A 23,764-nucleotide genomic window follows, 5' to 3' on the forward strand; every position below is an offset into this window, starting at 1 on the left:
AGTTTTATTCACGATGGCTCCAAATGAAACAAGATGTCCTTCGGTGGGTACACGGTTAAACAAATCACGGTGCAGGTTTGTCAATGAACACTGTCCAGGAATAAAAAGGAACAAACTATTGATGCATGCAATAGATTCTCCAGATAAATTTCCTGAGAATTATGCTGTTTTTGAGGGGGGGGGGGGCGGGGGGGACATTTCCAAAGGTTACATGCTGTATGATTCTGTTTCTAAAACATTTCTGAAATGACAAAATTATAGAAATGGAGAACAAATTGGTGGTTATAAAGGAGGTTAGCTAGTTCCTAGAACCAGTAAACCACCTACCGATGAGCATTTTTGAACATAAACCAACTAATCCTGAGTCCCTATCTCTATCCGCCTCCTTCATCAGGCTCCTTCCGTCTGGGACACTCTCCCCGCCTAAGTCACCCAGGGCCAGGTACCTGACAACTAGAGACCATCTCTACAGCCCAAAGCCACTGGAACCATTTACACTGGGCAGTCCTCAGCCTGCTTAGCCTGCCTCTCCCTGCCTCTCCTGCGGAACCACAAAAAGGCTCTTGCCCAAGCTTTCCCCTCGCTCCTCTGCCTCCTGACCAGCCCTGGAGGCTCCGCTCCCTCCCTCCCTCACGGTCCTGCGTGGAGTGGTGTGCCCCTCCTCTGGGGTCCATGAGAACAAACCATCTTTTCGATGGCAGTTGTCTCCTGATTTGTGGGCCTCACCACACCGGAATAAAGAGAAAGTCCTCAGTACATTTAAAAACAGCAATGTTCCGTGTCTTGACCATATGCGTGTCAACATCTAGGTTGGGAGATTGTACTACAGTTTGCAAGGTGTTACACTGGGGGAAGCTGGGGAAAGGGTAAACAAGATCTCTGCATCCTACTTCCTAAGACTCCACGTGGATTCTAATGATCTCAAAATAGAAAGTTTAACTGAAAACAATGAAAGGAAAATTAAAGCATGTCCCTCATCTTTTCCATTAATCCAACCAACTGAGGTTTCATTGTTAGAAGCTTTCCTAAATAATGGACAGGAAGTTCCAGTGAACAGAGGAAGTGCCCCGGGGTCCCCTCCACTACGGAATAAGTCATTATTGCAATCTTTGGGTCAAAACCAAGGTTCCTAGTTGGTCGGGGAGAAAAGTTCAGAAGGAGGCAGTTTAAGGCACTCTTTCTCTCTTCCTTTTTTAAAATATGTTTTTATTGATTTTTAGAGAGAGAGAGGAAGGGAGAGGGATAGCTAGAAACATCCATAAGAGAGAAACATCACTGATAGGCTGCCTCCTCCATGCCCTCTCCTGGGGATTGAGCCTGCAACCTGGGCATGTGCCCTGACCAGGAATCGAACCCTGACCTCCTGGTTCCTGGGCCAAAGCCCAACCACTGAGCCACCTGGGCTGGACTATTTCTGATCGACTCATCCTAACAAAGGCCAATGTTTGCTTCTTGCCCACCTCCTGGATGCCAGGCACAAGTAGCCCATGTGCTTCCTCTCTGGCTCGCTCCACACCCCGAGGCCGGAGCTCTGCCGGGCAAAGCGCAATGGCCAGGGAAGATGCCAGAGTTATACAAAGGCCTAGGGACTGGTCGTAAAACCGCTTTCCGTGTTTCCAGTAAATCTCAGTTTAATGTATTTTCTAACAGAACTAAAGGGAGGAACACCTGGTACCTTTTATCAGCACAAGCTCTGGTTCTGAAAATAAACCAGCGTGTGAGGCGGGACTTAGCCTGTGGTTATTTCCGAATTGGGAGCAGCCCTGACGGCAGAGCCACGTGGGGAGGGAACTGGAGGCAGCAGGAAAAAGCTGCTGGCCTTGCTTCTGCTTCTGCTTCTCAGAGGCAGGGGTCCCGGAGGACAGCCCTGGAGCCTGTGGGCCACCGGTCCTCTGCCAGGAGGAAGAGGGTGGCTTCCTGCCCTGCTCGCCCTCCTCCCCAACTGCGGCTTCTGGAGCGACAGTGACAGCTGTGATCAGACGGGACAGCCTCCACTCGCTCACTATCTACCCCATGTTTCTAATTAGATATCGTTGCCACCTTCACGTGCTCTCATGTGACCTTTACAATATCTTGAGCACGATATAAAAACACCAGCCTGCTTGAATCTGCATCAGCACTTACAAGATTTTTCTTTTCTTTTTCTACTTGGGTGAGTAAAATGTAGGACCTTACTTGCAGGTTTAGGGTTTTAAAGATATCCCTCTCTATGTCCCCTAGACAGGGCCCACTGGTCCAGAGAGGAGCTGATCGCTCCTGGTACCCCAAAGTCCTCACACTTGACCGTTCAAGCAACTGAACCTTCCAATTATTTAGAAACTCCCAAACACATTTAGGGCACATACAAATTATACAGGCCCATGGTTTTTAAGAAATGTTCTGTGGTCTAATGGTTTCAGAAATGAACAGGAGTGCTGAGAGGAAGGGAGATGGAGGGAGCGAGAAAGCAGAAAGGAAGGAATGAAAGCGGGGACTTCCCGATGACTGGCCCATGCACAGCCCCGGGAGGCCCCCTCGGAGGTCAGAGGTCACAGCTGGCTTCCCAGCCATAGGAAGAAGAGCTAGAAAACATGACTTCCTGGCTTCACTCTGCTGCTCAGGATGCCAGTCCTCTGCCCTCTGGAGCTCGGCCCTGTCAGCCAGCAGCTCTGTCCTACACTGTCCACCCCCCGCTCCCCGGCCACACACACACTGCCCATTCCGTTCCTTCCCATCAGCAACTGAACGTGCCCAACACCTTCCACCTTTAAACAAAGAAAAACAGACCCATGAGCCCACGTCGTCCTCTAGGGACCACTTCCCTCTATCCTCCTCCTTTAAAGGCCGCCGTCACGCGGCCTCCCATCGTCACTCCCACTTCCACCGGGCTCGTCAGTCCACTCCAATCTTGCTCATGGGCCTGGCACCAAGTTCACAGCCACCTCCACCTTCCAGTCTCATTTCACTCACCCTTTAGGCAACTCTGAAGCATCCACGTATGAAAAAAACAGCATGTACTACCCTCAGCAAACACCCGACATCTAAAGAGTCATTATACAGGTGCGATGGCATCACAAGGACACATGAGACCCACCCGCCCACTGCCGGCAGCAGCCACTCCAAGACCAGAGAGCGAGGCCATGGAACAGAGGGGGGGGAGGGGGGGCGCACTATTTCAGAGAGGAATGCAGGAATCAGGACAATAAATGAAGTTTAGCAAATAATCCTCAGCCCCTCGCCTAAGAGGCAGCTTCCCCTGACCTGGAGCGGAGCTATAACATCAAATGTTCATAAGCAAATGCTGGGCATCGTCTACTTGAAGCGGCACCAGGGCCTGTGCCCATGTGAAAGTGGCTGTGCTGCCCAGGTAGGCATCCACCTGGTGCCCAACCCTCGGGCTGCGCGGTCCCGGTGCCCAGTGTGACTGCGCAGGGACAGATCGCTCCCCAGCGGGTGGGACAGGCCGAGTCTCGCCACCACCCACAGCGGCTCTAAGCAGCGGCCCAGCCACCGTCAAACACCTTACATTCCGGTTTGGATGTTGACTTCACACAAAACTCCAGATAAAAGCAAATCCCCTCATTGCCCTTGAACTCAGGGTCAGGCCTCTGGGAACCAGCTGTGTATCTAGAAGAGTCCAGAGGTCAGCACAGCGAGACGATTCCAACTCTCTCCCAGAAAGGGCTTCCAGAGGAGCTCGGCCACGCTCGTCCCGGCGCGGAGGCTGGGTAATTGCCAGGCCGACCCTGGCGCCCCTTGCCCTGCTCACCCCCACTGTAATGCACGCGCGGCATAATCATGAGATGTGCTTATTAATTTCACTCATTTGACACTGCGCCCCTCTGCCCTGAGCTCGATGTTAGGAGAAAATGATAGGGATGGATTCTGCTCCTGTCAGACTTACCAAGACTTTCAGAAAACCAGACGATCAAAGGCCATCTGCCGCCCACCAGCAAGCATCCGAGACGACCCCACAGGCACCAGCAGAATGTGAAGGACACAGATCAGCGAAACGGCAGAGCACGAAGGTGGGAGACCCGCGCCAAGGGGGTGAGCCCAGCAGGAGCCCTCCCAGGAGGGCAACCCAGGGCCAGTCCCCCCAGAGATGGCGAGCGCTGGCCCTGCCCCACCACGGCGTGCTGCTTCATATCTAATTCATCAAAAGACACTGGCTGCCCAAATTGGGAACAGCTTTATTAGCTTCCTCAAGAGTTTTATGGCACGAAGCCATACCTAATGATTCTATTTTATGACAAGTTATACATTCAAACAGTGCTTTGAAGTCAGGCAGCAGGAAGACTCAAATCTTTGTCAAAAAAGATTCCCTCGTCCCTTCACGTTTAAAATGTTTATAAGCTTTCAAACAGCTGGGAAAGTAACGCGGAGCATTGTAACAGGCTGCTCCCCGCCCACAGGACCCAGTGCCGCTGACCCCTGCACCCGGCACCGTTCTCAGCGGGGGCTGATCCTGCCCCCCCACTCCTCAGCCTGGGCACACCTGGCAATTTCTGGACAGGTCTTTGGTTGTCCGATTTGGGGGGTTGGTGCCACTGGCATCTGGTAGGTAAAGGCCAAGGAAGCTGCGAGACATCCTAGGACCACAGGACAGCCCCACAGCACAAAGGCATGTGATTGTCAGGCCCCAAACGTCCATCATGCCAAGGCTGAGAGACGCTGCCGCGGGGCTCCTTCAGGGCCAGGCCTGGCATCCCCACGCCTGGGAGCCAGACACTCGTCTCATCACCTCGGCAGGTCCGCAGTGCTGGCTGCCGAGGCCCTCCCTCTTTACGAGTCTTGGTACACCCTCCCAAGGAACAAGAATAAAACGCTGCCCGAAACAAGAGGGAAGCGAGGCCACTTCGGAATCTCAGAACCAGGACCAGGGTCAGTGTCTACTACACCCTCCTGATGTTACTCTGCATTTTTTAAAGCTCCACCCAAGTCGGAGTTTATTTATGGAAACAACAGAAGAACCAGTTCCGGCCATCAGTGCTACTGACCGCCACCGACACCTGCCGAAACGCACGGCACGTTCCTGCCAAGCGGTGGTGGGTCAGTCAGAGGCTGGGCTTGGGGGTGGGGGGGGTCGGGTCCTGACTGCCCCCAAGGACGCGGACTCTGTCCTTCACCTCCCGGAGCCCGGGTTCTCCTCAGCAGCAGAGATGCAGCCACTGGCCCTCCCAGCGCAGCCGTGAGCTCCATGAGCTGCTGGGAGGACACTGCTCTGGAAGCGGTAAGAGCGGCGCGATTGTATGTGACGTGTGTCCGTGGGGGACACTCTATGACAATCGCCAAGGTCTTCCAGACACTTGGATCCTTTCATGCAATGTCACAACGAGAAGTGACCGGAAATCAATGAATCCAGCCCTTGGATTTTACAGGAGGTGAAAGTGAGCGTCCCAGAGGTCAAGGGACTCGGCCAGGGACAGCCCAGACAGGCTCCGGCCCTCTGACTCCCAGTCCAGGGCACTCCCCTGCCTGCCCACTGGTGCTCTCCCCCTCCCTGCTTAAGTTCCTAGAGGGAAGAAACATATCTTACACACAAGGTTCAGAGGGTCTTGAACACAGGAGGTAAACATCTGTTGAATCCGTGAACAAAAGGTACAAAGCGGAGTCCTGACTTACTACATCGTAGCCTGTCGGGGCACGGTTCCGCGAAGCCACCACCCCCACGCCTGTGATGGGGTCCATGGGCGTCTCCGGCAAGGCTTCTGAAAGGTCTCTGACTTCAGGCATGGTGGACTTGTCCTGGTTCCGAAAAGGAAAAAGAAAGCACAGGATTCAAACTCAGCGCTTAACGTGAACAACGCAAAGTCTCACACAGATAGAACCGGACTCGCCGGGCCAATATCCTGAGCTGAGCTCCACTTCCTGAAAGAGCTAAAGGAGCCCTGACCCCACCAGATTCTTTCCTCGGAGCAAGAATTCAAAACATCACTGGCCTCTGCTTGTCTCAAGTTAGCCTTGAACACTGAGCTAACACAGTTAATGTGGGCTTGTCCCTGCTCTGAGTATGCATGTAATTTAAACTCAGACCCAAAGGCAAACCATTCTCAAATCTCCCACCCAGCTGCCTGACTCTGAACAGACACCAGTAGCCTCTCTGAGAATAAGTCAGACTTGACTAAGTTTAACCCCACCTTGCATTTCCCTCCCTTGTACTATTTCCTACAGAGGTGCAGACTTCCAAACCTACAGTCTCTGCCACAGCCAAGCGGGGCTGCGCAGCAGACAGAGCTTTGCAAACACATGCCTGGAAGAAAGTCTCCCGGCATAGCGGCAAAGGAATGGTTCCAGTCCAGGCTCCACAGCCTGAGCGACACCGAGTCTTGGTACTGACAGTCCCAGAGCTGCTGTGAGAGTCAAGAGTCACGTACAGGAAGGTCCTGGAGCGGTCCCTGCACACAGTGGGCACGCAACTAAGAGCAGATGAGGCTGGTGGGGTTTGGGGTGCACATGCCCAGGGTAACTGACCAGAAACGTGGTAGGCATCACTCTCAAGAGGACTGGAAGGTCCTTTTTTTGTGTTTAATCCTGCAGGTCGTGGGCATTTACTCAAAGCTAAACACTAACAATGACTGTAGTTCTTGCTGGGCACTTGGGGAGAAAGGGAGGGGAAATGGAATTATTATTCTGCTGCTGACTGCCCCTTGATGTGACCAGAGGAGACAAGCAGTATATAGAGAGCACTGGGTCTGGGCAGCTGAGTGGCAGTGCACCAGAAAGCAAATAAAAAAGGTAACACCTTATGTAAATGACTTTTAGGACTTTTAAAAGGACAAGCCTTGAAAAAGAGCAAGTTAAATTCCACCTCCTTCTGCAACAATTAAGTTCTACTGGCTGCAGGTCTGCCAGATCTCTCAAGGATGGTTACTGCTTCTAAAGCAAACCGCATACCCTGCCTAACTCGGCAGGCAGGAGGAATATTCTTAGTTCTCAGCCGAGAATCAGAAAAGGCAGAGGCTATTAAAAAGGAGTTTGCCTCCTAAACAGGAACAACCAAAATGCTATATGCAAGTCCCCCATGTAATCAGCATCCAGGACCCCACAAAAGGCTCCGGAAACAGACTTAACACAATGCAGCCAAATCCCCGATCAAGGTGTTTCCTAGCCTGGCAGCAGCTGCACTCCCAGCGTCTGTTTGTGACAAAAGCAAACCAAGTTATGCTTTACTTAAGTCTGCTGAAAATAAGCTTCTGGGAGCCCAGGGCAGGGCCCAGGATACCACGTTGCATCACTGCATCATTTTCTCTTTTTAAAGTGTCGTTTATCAGGTAGGGTTATCTGCATAAAGCACCGGGCTTAGTGCTCCCCACACACAGGAGATTTAAAGTATATATTTATTGAATGAATGAATGCCCACGCACGCCCCCAGTAAGAGAAGGTTTGTCATTAATTATCTGCACCAGCACAATCCCAAGCAAACACTGATCAAAAAGTATCTTCACTTGGAAAATCCCCTCTTATCGGTAACCTAACAACAACAATGCTGCAGTTTGCAAAATATGGGTACCTGCTGTTGGTTACCAAAATGCTTTGCAATTAACAACTCATTAACAGAATGTACGAATTCTACTAGTGCTGAAACATCACGCTGTGAATTTAATAAAGAACATGCGAGGTAAGTTTTTTCTTTATTAAGATAGTACTGCCTCTACTATCTGAGAGAGCAGGAGGGGGAGGTGAGCCTGGGAATAAAGAAGAAATATTCTATTTGCTGACAGATTCGCGTCCTCGGGTTCCAATATCCTGCACGAGGCACTGATGACAATGGCTCCGCTCTGCTCGGCGCCGCTGTCGGGTGCGGGCGGGACCGCGGGTGGCGGGGCTGCGCTCCCAGAATGCACCGCGCAGCCCCGCAGCGGGTCCAAGATGGCCGCTCCCGGCCGAGCAGACAAAGGGCCTCGGCCGCGGGCGCAGCCCAGCCCGCCGGAGGGAGGCTGCTCCGTCGTCTGCGGGGCGTCCCGCACGCCGTCGGCTTTCCTTCCCCGGCTGCTCACCCCGGGGATCCGGGCAGCCTTTGTGAAATGCAGACAAATGACGCCGCGGGCCGGGCCGAGGCCAGCGGGGCGGCGGAGGGAGCACCGGCGGCGGCGGAAGCTGCTAATGAGAAACGCCCAAGACATCCACGGCGGAGCCCATCACTCAGCGGCCGCCCCGAGTTACATATTTTCTGACTGCAAATTACTTTTAACAGCGCCTCCACCGTCACTTCAATTGACCTCCTAACAAAAGGCCATTTATTAACCGGCGCTCGCGTCTGCGGGCTGTGGAGCCTGGAGCGGGGGGGTCACTGGCCAGGCCCCTGGGGGGGGGGAGAGGGGGGGGCGTGGATGCCCTGCGAGGGGGCACATCTGCCGGGGAGGGCGAGGCCGCGCAGGGTGTTCAAAACCAGCATGAACCTGCCTTGCAAGAGGCCATGCTGGTCTAGAGCACGATCCCAGGGCCTACTCGCCACAACTCCCGGTTCGCCCTCAGCAGCTCCCCACCAGCATCCTCCATCTCTAACTGCACACACCCCCCTGCTGCACACACACACACACCCCTGCTGCACACACACACACCCCTGCTGCACACACACACACCCCTGCTGCACACACACACACACCCCTGCTGCACACACACACACACACCCCTGCTGCACACACACACACCCGTGCTGCACACACACACACACACACACCCCTGCTGCACACCCCCCCTGCTGCACACACACACACCCCTGCTGCACACCCCCCCTGCTGCACACACACACACCCCTGCTGCACACACACGCCTGCTGCACACGCACGCCTGCTGCACACGCACCCCTGCTGCACACGCACGCCTGCTGCACACACACCCCTGCTGCACACACACGCCTGCTGCATACGCACCCCTGCTGCACACGCACCCCTGCTGCACACACGCACCCCTGCTGCACACACACACACCCCTGCTGCACACACACACACCCCTGCTGCACACACACACACACCCCTGCTGCACACACACACACCCGTGCTGCACACACACACACACACCCCTGCTGCACACGCACCCCTGCTGCACACACGCACCCCTGCTGCACACACACACACCCCTGCTGCACACACACACACCCCTGCTGCACACACACACACACCCCTGCTGCACACACACACACCCGTGCTGCACACACACACACACACCCCTGCTGCACACGCACACCCCTGCTGCACACACACACACACCCCTGCTGCACACCCCCCCTGCTGCACACACACACACCCCTGCTGCACACACACACACACACCCCTGCTGCACACACACACACCCGTGCTGCACACACACACACACACCCCTGCTGCACACCCCCCCTGCTGCACACACACACACCCCTGCTGCACACCCCCCCTGCTGCACACACACACACCCCTGCTGCACACACACGCCTGCTGCACACGCACGCCTGCTGCACACGCACCCCTGCTGCACACGCACGCCTGCTGCACACACACCCCTGCTGCACACACACGCCTGCTGCATACGCACCCCTGCTGCACGCACCCCTGCTGCACGCACCCCCCTGCTGCACACACATGCCTGCTGCACACACACACCCCTGCTGCACACACATGCCTGCTGCACACACACACCCCCGCTGCACACGCACCCCCGCTGCACACACGCACCCCCGCTGCACACACCCCCCCGCTGCACACACCCCCCCGCTGCACACGCACACCCCTGCTGCACACGCACCCCCCCGCTGCACACGCACACCCCCGCTGCACACACACACCCCTCCTGCACACACCCCCTCCGCTGCACACACCCCGCCCCCCGCTGCACACACCCTCCCCCCGCTGCACACACACACCCCTGCTGCACACGCACACCCCTGCTGCACACACACACCCCCGCTGCACACCCCCCCCCGCTGCACACACACCCCCCCTGCACACGCACACCCCTGCTGCACACGCACACCCCTGCTGCACACCCCCCCCGCTGCGTGTGTGTACAGAGCCCTGCGATCCTCACGAAGCTTTCTCAGGCTGCTTCTCCACCGATGCCCACACCAAACCTGGGAGGTGGCTGGGTTGCATCGTCCCTATGGTACAGGAGGGCAAGCTGAGGCCTGGCGTTCTGACACCATGCAGCTGGCAGAGGCAGAGCCTAACAGGACCTCTGCCCTCCTTCCCCGCCAGGTCTGCTTCCCATGACACTGTGCAGAGGGACGCCGCCATCCCATCCCATATCCGACTGGAAAACCAGTTTCGACACTAATTATAGTAAAAATGGAAAGCTCTTCTTCCCCTGGCCATAGCCCAGTAAGTGAAGCAGGGGGAGAGAAGTACAGCAAGATAAAAGTAACGTGGGATTAATTTCCCTCGGACCTCGTTTCAAGATTCAGCATCTCCCTCATAAATAATTTACAACAATAAAAATGAGCTAAGGCCACGTTTGTGTAGGGCGGAGGTAAATTTAGGCCTAATGAGGGAGATCCGAGCGCTGCACAGAGGGACGAGGCTGATGCATGGTGCGGTGCGAGCGATCCACAGCACACAGGGGCTCCATTACAGCGGCAAGTCGCAGGCCAACGGGGGGAGGGAGCAATCTGAGAAACTTCTACCATCCTGGCTGTGGCTGCAAGGAGGGTCTCCACAGCGAAAGCCAAAGTGGACCCAGAACTTCAGATGGCAACAGATGCTGAAATTACTGAGCATCACAGGACGGAGCCGGCATGAAACTAAGTAGTTTCTCAGTAAATGCCAGGTAAGGATGAAGGTGGTGGCAGCACCTGGGAGCTGGGTCTGCTCTTGGGCATGGAGAGAGTGCGGTGGCAACACTGACCTTGAGCTTATCCTCCTAATTGAACCTCCTGGGCCATCTGGTCCCAATCCCCATCCCAATCTCTACCTTCAGCGCCCCGGCAGCCTCTGCTAGATCATCTGCGAGTCTGGGGGCTGCAGAGCTTGGCTCTGGGCAGCTCTTCCTGTATTCTGCAAGGTGGGAGTGCGTGTGTGCATGTGTGTGTGTGTGTGTGCGCGCGCGCACATGCCTTGCATATACATACTAGGACCAGCTGGGGTTCCGTTAGGGTGAGGTGTGTTTTCCAAGCCAGAGGATTCTTTCCATGCCATGCCGGATGGATACGATGCGACAACACAGGGCGGAAGAAGAAAACCGCTTCCTGCTTCTGCCTGCAATGCTGCCAACAGTGCCTGGGGGAGGCCCCAGCTCCCAGCACTGCAGCACCTCGCCAATGCTGTCATCCCAGGTTCACAGAGAAATGAACTTTAACTATAAAGCCCCTTCATACAGACAGCACACTGCTCCCTTGTAGCTGATCAAAGAATCACTACAACAGTTTGCTTAATCCCTAAAAGTCAGCAGTGCTGGGCTTAACTGATGCTGAACATTGTTTCAGAATCAAAGGCGTGCCTCCCGGCCCCAGTCTGGGAGAAAACTAAGCTACTGTATCACAGTTGAAAACTCAGGGGAACTTTGATATCATCTCTGTTTAATTTCCCCGGCCCCGTGAGCCTGGGGTTTATCTCATTTTATCAACTTCTGTACTGAAATCAAACCCCAACTAACAGAGCTCAGACCTCTCTCCACTGAGGCCCCTTTAGCAGCGGGGGTGGGGTGCAGACTGAGGAGTTTAAAGATGGGGGACAACACTGCAGGGGGCCGGGAGCGGGGCCTTCAAAGGAGGAGCAGCAGGAACCCCGACGTGGATTCCCTGCAGCTCAGAAGCAGCGCCAGCCAGCACTGCCCGCAAGGCTGAGGCGTGACTTGCACACAACTTTTGAGGAGAGTAATTTCAAACTATTTGGGGGGCGGGGAGACGGGGGTGGGGGGGAGGCCGGTTAAATTGGGCTACTGTAATTGAAATGACAAAAACAGTGGGTTAATTAAGTCCCCACAGAAGGCCGAAATTGCAATCAGCTTGTTTGAAATCCAAAGTCAAGGGCACAAAAGACATCAAGTGTCTGCCCACAGCGACCAGCTTGCAGGGCTGGGAAGAGCAGTGTATAAGTATTTTACTCGCAGTGGGAAATGGCCTGAGAGCAGGGTCTCACTACTGAGAGACTGCCAGCTTTGCCTGCTTCCCAGGGGCAGTGGGGGTCTGCAGGAATCCATGCCCCTGTCTGTCGCCCAGGATAACGGGTATCTTTCTGCTGGTAAACTTAAGCAGGGCGCAGAAGGACACTGCCCACCCCACGAGAGGGAGCCCGTGGCCAGCTTCACCGATGCACCCCTCAACACACACACGGGGCCACCTCCCTTACAGCCAAGGTGCAGAGACCTACCTCCATGCAGCACCCCGGCGAGTGGCCAGCCTGATATCGGGAGACGGTGCACAGGCTGACGGGCGTCACTGTGGACTCAGGATAGCATCCTGCTGCTTCCTGCACTCTGGTCTGGACCACTTATCTAGAGACCAGTCAGAAGCCAAGTCACTCTGACAAGTGCTGTTGAGTGTGGTCTGGTGGCAACAGCCACAGGCTACTGGGAAGGCTGCTAAGATACTGGGAAACGAAAGCAAATATTTTCCTAAGCATACCTTGATCAAAGAATTTTCCAGCTCAGGCACTAACAATGGCAAGCACTTCCTTTCCCCCAGTAAAGGTCTGCTGCTTCCAATAGAAGAATCTGGTGTAGAAACACATCCACGCCATCTGACCTATGATTAGATTTATATTAACCACTTGATCACCAAACAGATTTCCTATAAACCACGTGAGGCAGGCCGGGGGTTCAGGTTGCGGCAGCCCAGTAAGTACAGTGCTAGATCCCGGAATTCACTCCAAAAATAAACCCGGGATCAAGTTCTACAGCACTGCAGTGGCCCAAGTCCTGCCCCTCCCAAGCCTGACTCTGCAAAACCGGGGCTCCTGGTGCTGGTGGGGGGAGTGGCATTTTCCAGAACATTTGAGCCCTGCACCGACTTGCCCACATGACTGCAAGTGAGGGTTGTCCTGCCCACTCCCTTCAGGTCATGAAACTATCCCAGGAGGCCCCAGAGCAATGCTCTCTTGATGTTCAGTGACATGAGTCACCCCTTGCCCTGAAGGCTACAGTGTCTGCAGAGAAAAATAATGCCAATTCATCTCAACACCAGGCACATGGGCCCCCAGGCCAGAATCATCAGGACACATGGCGTCAGGTCGCCAGGCCCACCATCACCACCACCACCCCCTCCGACTTTCACATGGATGTTGAGAGTTTCCTTGCATACATTTGGGCATTTAATCATTCTACCCATATGCTGATGACTTCCAAAATACCTCCCAAAGCTAGGTGTGTATCTAGTGTCTGTCACCAACTGCCTGTCCCATGAGTACCTCAGACTCACTGGCCTTGTCGTCCTCCCCCTGGAGGGGCTCCCACACTCCCAGAACCTATCAGGACCCGATGCAAAGCAGTCAGCCCACAAATGCGGAGGGAGCGCCTCGGCGCTGAGCACGGAGGGCGGGTGTGCACTGATGAGGACGGGAAACCCAGCAATCCGGAGCAGGAGTCCCCAAACGCGAGCCTAAGAGTCACCTGGAGGGTTTGTTAAAACAGAGTGGGTTTGTTGAACCCACTCCCAGGTACTGATTCAACATGTGCAGGAGGGAGCCCGAGAAGCTGCATTTCTAACAAGCCCCGGGGATGCTCAAACAGCGGGCCCACAGCTGGCCAATAACAACTCTGAAGACGGTAGGTGTTCATGGGGTGTTTGATGACTGACTGAATGAGTGAGCAAATGAATGGAGAGGCCCTGAAGGTCATCACCCATGAGGAACAGCCTCAGAACGAGAGCCTGTCGCCCCCTCTGCAGCACAGGTCCCCTCATTCCTTCCCTATGACACTCCCCCCACCATTCCAAACCTGGGACACACCTTCCACTCGGCCCCAAACTTCCCCAAAGGCCCAGCCAGACAGGTGCTGTCCCTGAGCATTGTGGTGCAGTCCAAGCACACGGTCAGTGCACATACATGTACACACGCGAACACACACCCTTGTCACTCAGGTTATAACACACTTCCCCTAGAACAGGGGTCCTCAAACTACGGCCCGCGGGCCACATGCAAATACAAATACAAATATTGTATTTGTTCCCGTTTTGTTTTTTTACTTCAAAATAAGATATGTGCAGTGTGCATAGGAATTTGTTCATAGTTTTTTTTAAAACTATAGTCCGGCCCTCCAACGGTCTGAGGGACAGTGAACTAGCCCCCTGTTTAAAAAGTTTGAGGACCCCTGCCCTAGAAGAATGTAAGCTGTTCCAAGGTGCTATGTTCACCAGGGCCTGACTCATAGTGGGTATACAATAAATGGTTATGGACAGATAGATAGATGGAAGGAAGGTGGATGCATGAAGTTCCTACCATCCCCTCAGGATCACCCATGTTTCACTGGGTAAAGGAGGGCACCAGGAGCCCATGCAGGACAAACAGCACAACTGCAGGATGGCCACCTGCAGCGGAAGGGAGGCCCGGCAGCACTCTCTGCAGTTTCAGTTCACGCCGCTGGACCAGGGCCTGGCAGTGGCCGGCGGGGCTCTGGCTGCCTGCACAGCAGACTCGCCATGGAGTCTGTAAGGACTACAGCTGCCCACCCCAACACCCGGGTTCTGATTTAACTGGTCTGGGGCCGAGACTGGACAGTGCCACTGTGCCGGGTGATACAGTGACAAATAGAAAGGGACTACCAATGAGGGGACACTGGCTTCTGCCTGGTGAGCCATGGAGACGCGAGGGAAGAGCTGCCACTCCAGCGGCCTCCCTGGAAGAGGGAGTGTGCATGTGGAGAAGAGAAGGGACCACAGGCAGAAGGCGTGGCATCAGCAGCAGTGTGAGCAAACGCGGATGGTTGGGGGAACTCTGACTAGCAGATGGGCTCTGAAACAAGCCTATGAAATGTTTAAACCAACCAACAAACAAAACAGTCTGCACGTCTCTGCTCTTTCTCAGGTCTAAGCAATGACACAGGCCTACAGGAAGGAGTACCCAATGGCCCAAAGGGAAAAATTGCCAAGTCTCCCGTCCATCCTCTCTTGTAACTGAATGCTTCTCAAATCCATGCCACTTCCTGCAGACCCCCACGCGGCCTCCTTATGCTATTAGCTCAGTGGGAGCATGGGAGGTAAAGGAGAGGAATGAAAAGGCTGCAAGCTTCGGAGTCAGAGGGACCCAAGTTTGAATGCCAGCCCTGACACTTACTTACAGCTGTGTGGCCCCAGGCAAGCTCACTAAACTGAGCCTAAGTTTCCATCCCTATAAAACTGGGATATGAAATAATACTATTTTCTCTGCAGCGTTATAATATATATATAAAGAACTTGCAGAACTTGTATAAAAAGATACACACAATCCACAGTGAAAAAGACAATTTACAGATTGGAGAAACATTTGCAAACAATATATCTGATAAGGGATTAAAATCTAAATCTACAAAGAACTCCTATAACTCAACAACAATAATAACAACAACAACAAAAACCCTGAAATGATTAAATGAAAAACCAGGCAAAGGACCGGACTAAACATTTCTTCAAAGGTGACATACAATGGCCAGCAAGCACATGAAAGGATGTCCAACATCACTAATCAGTAGGGAAATGCAAACCAAGGGCACAATGAGGTATCTCCTCATATCAATAAGGAGGGCTAGTATCAAAAACCAACAAATCGGTGTTGGCAAGGATGTGGAGAAATGAGAACCCTGGTACACTGTTGGTGGAAATGAAAATGCAGCTGTTGGGGAAAACAGTATGGTGATTCCTCAAAAAATTTTAATAGAATTTCTATGTGATCTGGCAATTACACTGGGGATATACCCAAAGAATTGAAAGCGTGGTCTCGAAGAGATATTTGTACATCCATGTTCCTAGTGACACTATTCACAAAAGCAAAAAGGTGACAGCAACCCAAGTGTCCAGGACAAAGGAATGGATAAGCAAAATGTGGTATATCCATACAACGCAGTATTTATTCAGTGTTAAAAAAGAGGAAATTGTGACACATGCTACGATATGAATGACCCTTAAGACGTTATGTTAAGTGAAATAAACCAGTCACAAAAGTTTAAATACTTATATGAGGCATTCAGTAGTCAAATTCATAGAAATAGAAAGTAGAATGGTAGTTGCCTGGGGCTGGAGGAGGAGAAAATGAGAGTTATTTCAAGAGTATAGAGTTTCAGTTTCTCAAGATGAAAAAGTTCCAGAGATTAGCTGCACAACATGAATGTACTTAATGCCACTGATCTGTACAGTTAAAAGTGATTAAGATCGCCCTAGCTGGTTTGGCTCAGTGGATAGAGCGTTGGCCTGTGGATTAAAGGGTCCTGAGTTCGATTCCAGCCAGGGGCACATGTCTGAGTTGCAGGCTCGATCCCCGGTGTGGATCAATGATTCTCATCATTGATGTTTCTATCTCTCCCTTCCTTGCTGAAATCAATTTAAAAAATAAATAAACTGTGAAAAAAGATTTTTAAAAAATGATTAGGATGGCAAATTTTATGTTATGTATATTTTACAACTTTTTAAAAAACGCATCTATAGCCCTGGCTGGTGTGCTCAGTTGGTTGGAGCATCTTCCCAGATATGGAAAGGTTACGGGTTTGATTCTTGGTCAGAGCATATACCTCGGTTGCGGGTTCAATCCCAGGTTGGGGTGTGTGCAGGAGGTAACCAATCAATGTGTGTCTCTCACATCGATGTTTTTCTTCCTCTCCCTTGCCCTCTCTCTTAAAAAATATAAACAAAGATATCCTCAGGTGAGAATTCAAACAAAAACACACATCGTGAATTGTGGTTTTCAATGTCAATAAGCCTCAGTACAACCCGAACTTTGTTTCAAACATGCAGATTTGGGGGCCCCATCCCAGGTATTCTGATTCCGGGTCTCGATTTGACATCCTGGAATCTGCATTTTCCTAAACATCCTATGGATGTTTAGCTCATTATGTATTCATCTATATATCTCTCCTGAAGGTCAAGGGGTATTCTTTGAACACTTTGCTTTATTGATCAGTATCCTGGTTGTTGTTTTTTTAAAGTAAGTGTGTGTGTGTGTGTGTGTGTGTGTGTGTGTGTGATGACCTGGTGTTGTTGGCTCTAGCCACAGGCTCAGCAAGATGGCCCTCCAGACCTCAGGCAAGTGTGGCCCACAAAGCTCCAGTATGTCACCCCTGGGATCCAGGTGCCCGGGCCTCTCCCATTTCAGCCTAGACAAGCTCTGCATCTCCCCACAAGTGTATCCCGTAAACCAACCACATGGCCACACGACGACCCCAACAGGAGCTGGTGGCAAGCACACCCTGCAGCAAGTGCCTCTACTTCCCAAGCAGCTGGGGAGAGATCTGCTGCGGGCAACCCCCTGCAAACAGCACAGACGATCCAGAGAAACCACAACCCCCGCGGGCAGCCCGGCAACCACAGACCCAGGAGAGCCCCTGGGCCAGTGAAACGTCGGCCAGGGAGAGCCTCCGCGTGAGCAAGAACCGCCTGGGGGAGAGGCAGCTCCTCAAGGAACCCAGGCCTCGCCTCCCACAGCCTCACGAGCAAAGGAGACTCTGCTCGCTCAACCGCAGCCCGCTAAACACAGTGTTCCCAGCCCACCACGTCCAGCCATGTAGTCATTTGTGATCTTCACCATCATAATAGCACCTCTGACACTTCCCACGTTGACTCCAACACCATCATTACTTTCCAGTGTGGCAAGGATACGCTCTTTTGGCATGAAGCATGCAGTACTTCAACCTGCGAGGGCAAAGAGGCCTGGATGTCTGGATTTGGAGGCCCTAGAACAGTGATGGCGAACCTTCTGAGCTCGGCGTGTCAGCATTTTGAAAAACCCTAACTTAACTCTGGTGCCGTGTCACATACAGAAATTTCTTGATATTTGCAACCATAGTAAAACAAAGATTTATATTTTTGATATTTATTTTATATATTTAAATGCCAGTTAACAAAGAAAAATCAACCAAAAAAATGAGTTCGTGTGTCACCTCTGACACGTGTGACATAGGTTTGCCATCACTGCCCTAGAAGCTGATCTGCTGTGAAACCCAGATCAAAGCATATCCCCAACCCCACCCCTTCCAAGACCCTGATAGGGGATCCCGCAATACGTATGATCATGCAGTTTTTGTCAAATGTACTAAAGGGAGATAGTCTTGTATTTCTTTTTCTTACAGCCACTCCCCCCACATGCATATTGTTTCAATGGCAGACCCACAAAACTGGGGTCTGTCCCCAAATCCCACTTAAATTTATCGAGGACCCCACATCCTCCACAACGTCATATGCACTCACGTACATTAGCTCATTCAGCCTGGCGGGGTAGGAATTATTCTTAAGTCACTTTATCAAATAAGGAAGTAGGGACTCAGAGAGGTTCCATGACTTGCCTAGAGCCGTGATTGGCAAACTGCAGCTCGCGAGCCACATGCGGCTCTTTGGCCCCTTGAGTGTGGCTCTTCCTAAGCCTTAGGAGCACTCTAATTAAGTTAATAATAATATACCTACCTCTATAGTTTAAGTTTAAAAAATTTGGCTCTCAAAAGAAATTTCAATTGTTGTACTGTTGACATTTGGCTCTGTTGACTAATGAGTTTGCCAACCACTGGCCTAGGGTCACCTGAGTTCCAGGAGGTACGGGGAAATCCAAATCCAAGCCCCTAAATTCAAGCCCAGTGTTCTTTCTACTCTACCATCCCTTCCAGGTTGCCCTGAGAAGAGCTAAATAATAACTAGAAAGGCATTCCAAAAAAAAAAAAAAAAAAAAAATGAAGCTACCCTTCTGATTAATCAGTTAACAAACCCTTGATAATATCCACTAACCTTTATTGACCTGCGGCAGGCATGAAGCTAAGCGCGTCTCTTGTCACATCTCATTTAATTCTCACCCTAATCTTGTGAGAGAGAACGAGCATCACCATCCTCACTCTACAGGCGAGGCAACTGCGGCTCAGAAGAGTTCACGAATTTGCCCAAGAACACCCAGCGAGTAGGAAAGCCAAGGTTTCCAACGGGGCCTATTTCAAAATAGCACCTTGCACCTAACATGCACGGCGCACGATTGCAGCTGGAGTGGGGGGAGCGCACCAGCTGGATGCAGGCAGGGCAGGGAACATGCCTTCAGCATCCATCAGGAGTGTGGCCAAGAAGCTGGAAGGAAGGGATGAAACATGTGGACGAGCGAAGACGCTTCTAGGCTCAAGTGAACCCGTAATTGCCATGTCAGCGGCGTCACCTGGGTCCGGGGGCCCAGGTCCCAGCAGAGGCCCTGTCTCTCGGAGGCCCCATTGAAATATTCTATGTGTGGCACCGCGTCCCAGGGCGCCGGGCACGATTTCTGGAGGGCAGGAGAGGGGTCACGCATCCCCGGGCGCTCCCCTCCCGGGCGCGCGGAGGCTTCCAGTTAGTCTGGGCGTCCGCGGGGCTTATCTCCTGACTTTTCTCAGGCTTCTCTGGTGCAGCTGATAAGATGTCCGAGCCCCGTTAAAACGAGATGAGACCCAGCCAGCTGTCGGCAAATGCACAATGAGATTCTACTGAGAAGGAACCACCAGAGACAAAGGCCGCTGAGGAGGCACCGGCCTGCTGTCTGCTTTTGTGGCAGAAAAATCGGAGTGGGCGCTGCTTCTTGAGGGGGGCGGGAGCGGAGAAGGGGCAACGGCCGTTTGCCTTCTGCCCCACGCCCGGCTGAAGAGGCTGCCGAGGGGCAGGGAGCACAGGGTCACCGCGTTGATTTGGGGAAAGTGATGTGTTGGAAACAAAGAGGACAAAGATGCTCAGGGGTCTGCCTGTCTGGGGGACCTGGTGTCCCCCGCCCCTGGCGCTAGGCCATAGCCCTGGAGCCTCACTTGAGCTGGAGCGCCCGTGGGGTGCTCATCAGGGTGAGCACCCCGGGTCTCCGGCGCCCAGGCCCGGCACTCATCTTGCAGACAGGTGCCCTGGCTCCCGGGTGCCCGGGTCAGAGGAGGCCACACCCCAGACGCCGCCCGCCGCCCGAGGCTCAGGTGCGAGCAGGGCTGCACCCACGTGACTCCAGGGAGCTGGACCCGAGGCCGGGCCGGTCAGACCGCGGTCCGCAGGCGGGGCCCGGGCCCGGGCACAGGTGAGCCGCCTCCCCTCCCTCCCGCCGGCCCGGCTCCCGGGAGGCGCCCTGCCCGGCCCTGGGCGCCGCGCCCCTCGGTCCCGAGCTCCCGCCGCCTGCGCGCTGAAGGCCGAGCGCACGGGAAGCCGCGGCGCAGGGCCGGGCAGCGGCCGCAGGGCCTGTCCCCGCGCGGGCCGGGCACCGAGCGCGCGGGCCGGGCACCGAGCCCGCAGGCCTCCGTGCGTCGCTCCGCCCGCCCGCCCGCCCCTCGGCCCGGGGCCCGCGCCCGCCCGCCCGCCCGCCCGCCCGCCGGGGCCGCAGGGCCGGCTCGCCCAGCCCCCGCCGCCCGGCCGCGCGGCCTCACTTAACTGTTCCCCGCTGGGGCGGCGGCGGGTCCCGGCTCCGTCTCACGCAGAAGCAGCTTCTCATCGCCCGGGCGGCGCGGGAGGGGCCGGGCCGGGGCCCAGGCGGCGGGGCCGGCGCCGCAGCTCGAGCGCGAGCCTCCCCGGCAGCGGCGGGGGCGGGGGCGGGGCGCGGCCTGGCGGCGGCGACCACGGCGGCGGCGCTCCCCGCGCGGGCCGGGCTGCGGGCCTCCCGGCGGCGCCCCAGGCTGGCTCGGGCGGGAGCGGGGAGTGGGAAGCCGGGGACTCGCGTCCGGAGCCCGCGCCGCCACCCCGCCTCCCCGCCGCCCGGCCGCCCCCCGCCTGCAGGCGGCCCCTGTGCAGCCCCGACCCCCAGGAGCCCGGCCTCGCGGAGCCCGGGACCCGGCGGCCCCTCCCCCACGCTGGCCTCGCCGCGGACCCCCAGCCGCCGGGCTCCCCTAGGCCTGGCGGTGCCCTAGACCAGCCAGCGCGCTGCCTCCTCCCCCTGAGCCCCCGGCCTCCTGGAGCCTTGGAGAACCGTGCGCACACCGCACCCCCCCGCACTCCGCACCCCCGCGCCCCCACATACACACACACACACACACACACACACACACACACACACACACACACGGGCACCTGGCCCACCCAGCCCTTCTAGGCTTTAGAAACCCAGGCCAGTTCTTGGCTCAGCTCACTCCAGTTCCGGGCACCCTACTGCCCCACCTGACCCAACGCAAGCTTCGTCAGACCCCAGAGCCCACGGTTCATCCCAGGCCTCCAAACAGACCCCCATCTCCTAGCAATTGTCCACATGCCCATACGCTGGGCAAATGATTTACCCACGCAGGCCCAGAGCCAGCCTCAGGGAAGCATCTAGAACAGGTTCCTGTAAGGCCCACGGAATCATTTGGTCTGGCCCTGCCAAGGCATTAGGGGTGAGTTAGTTAAATGTTTGACCAAATATAGCAGGCTGATTTTTAAGGTGATAATTTTTGTATGGCCCTTGGCGGAAGAAAGGTTCCCCACCCCTGATCTAGCAGGAGGGGTTTAAGCAGAGGTGCCTACCCTCCAGCACTAGGGGAAAGGTACAAGCCAAAGGCGCCCTGCACAGCCCCAGCAAGGCACCTCACGCAGGGGCCGGGTGCTACTTGAAAGGCCTCTGGTCACAAGGCTGGAATATTTGAAGCTGAGCCCATGCAGGAGTGACCTGCATCAATTTGCTAATGCATCAAGTCCCATTTTCACACATTCTAGGCTTTTCCAAAACAGCTGTCTGATCCTAAAGAAAAGGGTGCCAAGCAGAATTGGCTGTGGAAGAAGAGGTCCCGTGGGGAAGCCGTGCAGGTGTCTGTGTCGCTCCAATGGCACTGGTTCCGAGGGTTTCACAGGCAGATTCCAGCAAACCATTCACGGACAGACAATCCCTATGCTATTATCCTGGAGCCTTGGATAACGGTTCACACACCCATGCCCCCACATGCACACAAATGCACACTTGCAGGGGCACCTGGCCCACCCAGCCCAACCGTTATTTAAACGGTTACACAGGGAAGAAAAAAAGTTTTCAATGTCATTTCTCAAGTTCAGCACAACCCGATACCCAAATCCAACAGAGATAACACCAGGAAAGAGAAGGGCAGGTCTATATAGAACACTAGCTCCCTGAGAAGCTAATATATATTTTTGGCAGTCAAATAATTTGAGGAAATGGTGCATACCATTTATAGTCTACTTTTTGGAGAACCACAATAAGAATTAGTATATGAAGGTCTATGTGAGACACAGGAGTGAAGAAACCTGTTTAACCTGGCATTTCTTAAACTCATCTGAGCCAGGACCAGAAGTTTACTGATCAGTCTGTAAATCACTGCTATAGACCAACCCACTTCAGTATATAGTAGTTGTAAAACTACTGAGTAAAATTTTAGCAATTTTATTCAGTAGTTTTACAAATCCAGCTTGCTGAAAAACAAATAAGAACCCACCAAGAACAAACAAGATTTATTCCAAAAATACAAGGATAATTCAATATTAGGAAATCTGTAAATTCATTGCATTGTTAAAGAAAAAAAAAATCACAGGATCTTATCAACAGGATAGATGCTTTAAAAATATTGAATAAACTTCAACTACTTATAAATTTTTAAAAACCTCTTAGTAAACTAGGGAGAAAATTTAAACATCTTAGCATGACAAAGTTTATTTATCAACAGCCATCAATAAACATTCTAATGGTGAAACACTAAAGGTATTCTCATTTAAGTAAAAATCAAAACAAGGATGCCTGCTGTAACTGCTAAAAACTGTAGCCAATGCAATAAAATAAGAAAACTAAATAGGAAATACAAATATTGGAAAGGAAGAGACAAAATTGTCATTATTTCTTCATGATGTAAGTGCATACATAAAAATTGAAGAGAATTAACTAAAAATTTTAGAGGTTTTGGTAAAGTGGCCAGTTATCAGGTAAGCCAAGGTTATCAAAACCAATGGCTTTCCTAAATACTAAGGGAAAAGCCTTCTTCTCCATATTGAAGAACTTCGCCTTTCTCCACCCTGGGGAGGATGAATGATTGTCTGATTCGTGAGTTTGGGAGAAGGAATCAGACAAGAATAGATGCTTCTGAGGTCTCTTTTTGGCATTGTCTGATGGCGTGAAGCAAATATTTTCATGTACTCTCCACTGTGTAGTAAGTTCCTGGGGTGGAGAGATAGTGTTGCCCAGTAATGCCTGCTACTATAGAAGTAAATCTATCCAGTTCAGGGGGAAATACAGAGAGCCCCACTTAGCTACAGTTCAAATGCTACGGTTTCCAGTCAGCTTTATTAGTAATAAAAGGAGTATTTTCATTTCCTATGTCTCTTTCCTATAACTATGCCTCAGTTTCTTCCAAACTAAAAGGAGAGAGCAAAGTATTACTTATAGGAACCCCTCAATAAAACACTAAATACCAGTAATTTCTACTCAAAAAGTATATATGTGTGTATATATATATATATACTTATATATATACTTATATATTACTTATATATATACTTATATATTACTTATATATTATATATATACTTATATACTTATATATATATACATATATATACATATATATACATATATATACATATATATACATATATATACATATATATATATATATATATATTTGCATTAGCAATGAATACTATAAAATACCTAGGCATAAACTTAGCAAGAAATAGTAAGGCACAGAAAGAAACTATAAAAGCTTACATAAAGACATACAAGAAGTCCTTAATAAATGGAAAAGTGTAACAAATCTCTGTGCAGGAAGTCTCAATATTGCAAAGATGTCATCTCTTCCCCACTCAATTCATAAATTT

General features: G+C 52.7%; 1 protein-coding gene across 4 annotated transcripts in view; it reads right to left on the reverse strand.

Moving 5' to 3' along the window:
• Window positions 1-20,561, reverse strand: part of MVB12B (multivesicular body subunit 12B) — a 137,141-nt gene extending 116,580 nt beyond the window's left edge. For all 4 annotated transcript variants that reach the window (XR_004971149.1, XM_036329633.1, XM_036329632.1 and 1 more), the window contains exons 1-2: window positions 20,412-20,561; window positions 5,605-5,727 (exon numbers count right to left, since the gene is read on the reverse strand). Coding sequence is in view for 3 of the 4 variants with exons in the window: in XM_036329633.1 (XP_036185526.1) it covers window positions 5,605-5,727; window positions 20,412-20,471 (183 nt within the window). In the remaining variant the exon portion in view is untranslated. The remainder of the gene's footprint in view (window positions 1-5,604; window positions 5,728-20,411) is intronic.
• Window positions 20,562-23,764: the final 3,203 nt, after the last annotated feature.

Source organism: Myotis myotis, unplaced genomic scaffold, assembly GCF_014108235.1.
Source record: "Myotis myotis isolate mMyoMyo1 unplaced genomic scaffold, mMyoMyo1.p scaffold_m19_p_12, whole genome shotgun sequence".
NCBI lineage: Eukaryota > Metazoa > Chordata > Mammalia > Chiroptera > Vespertilionidae > Myotis > Myotis myotis.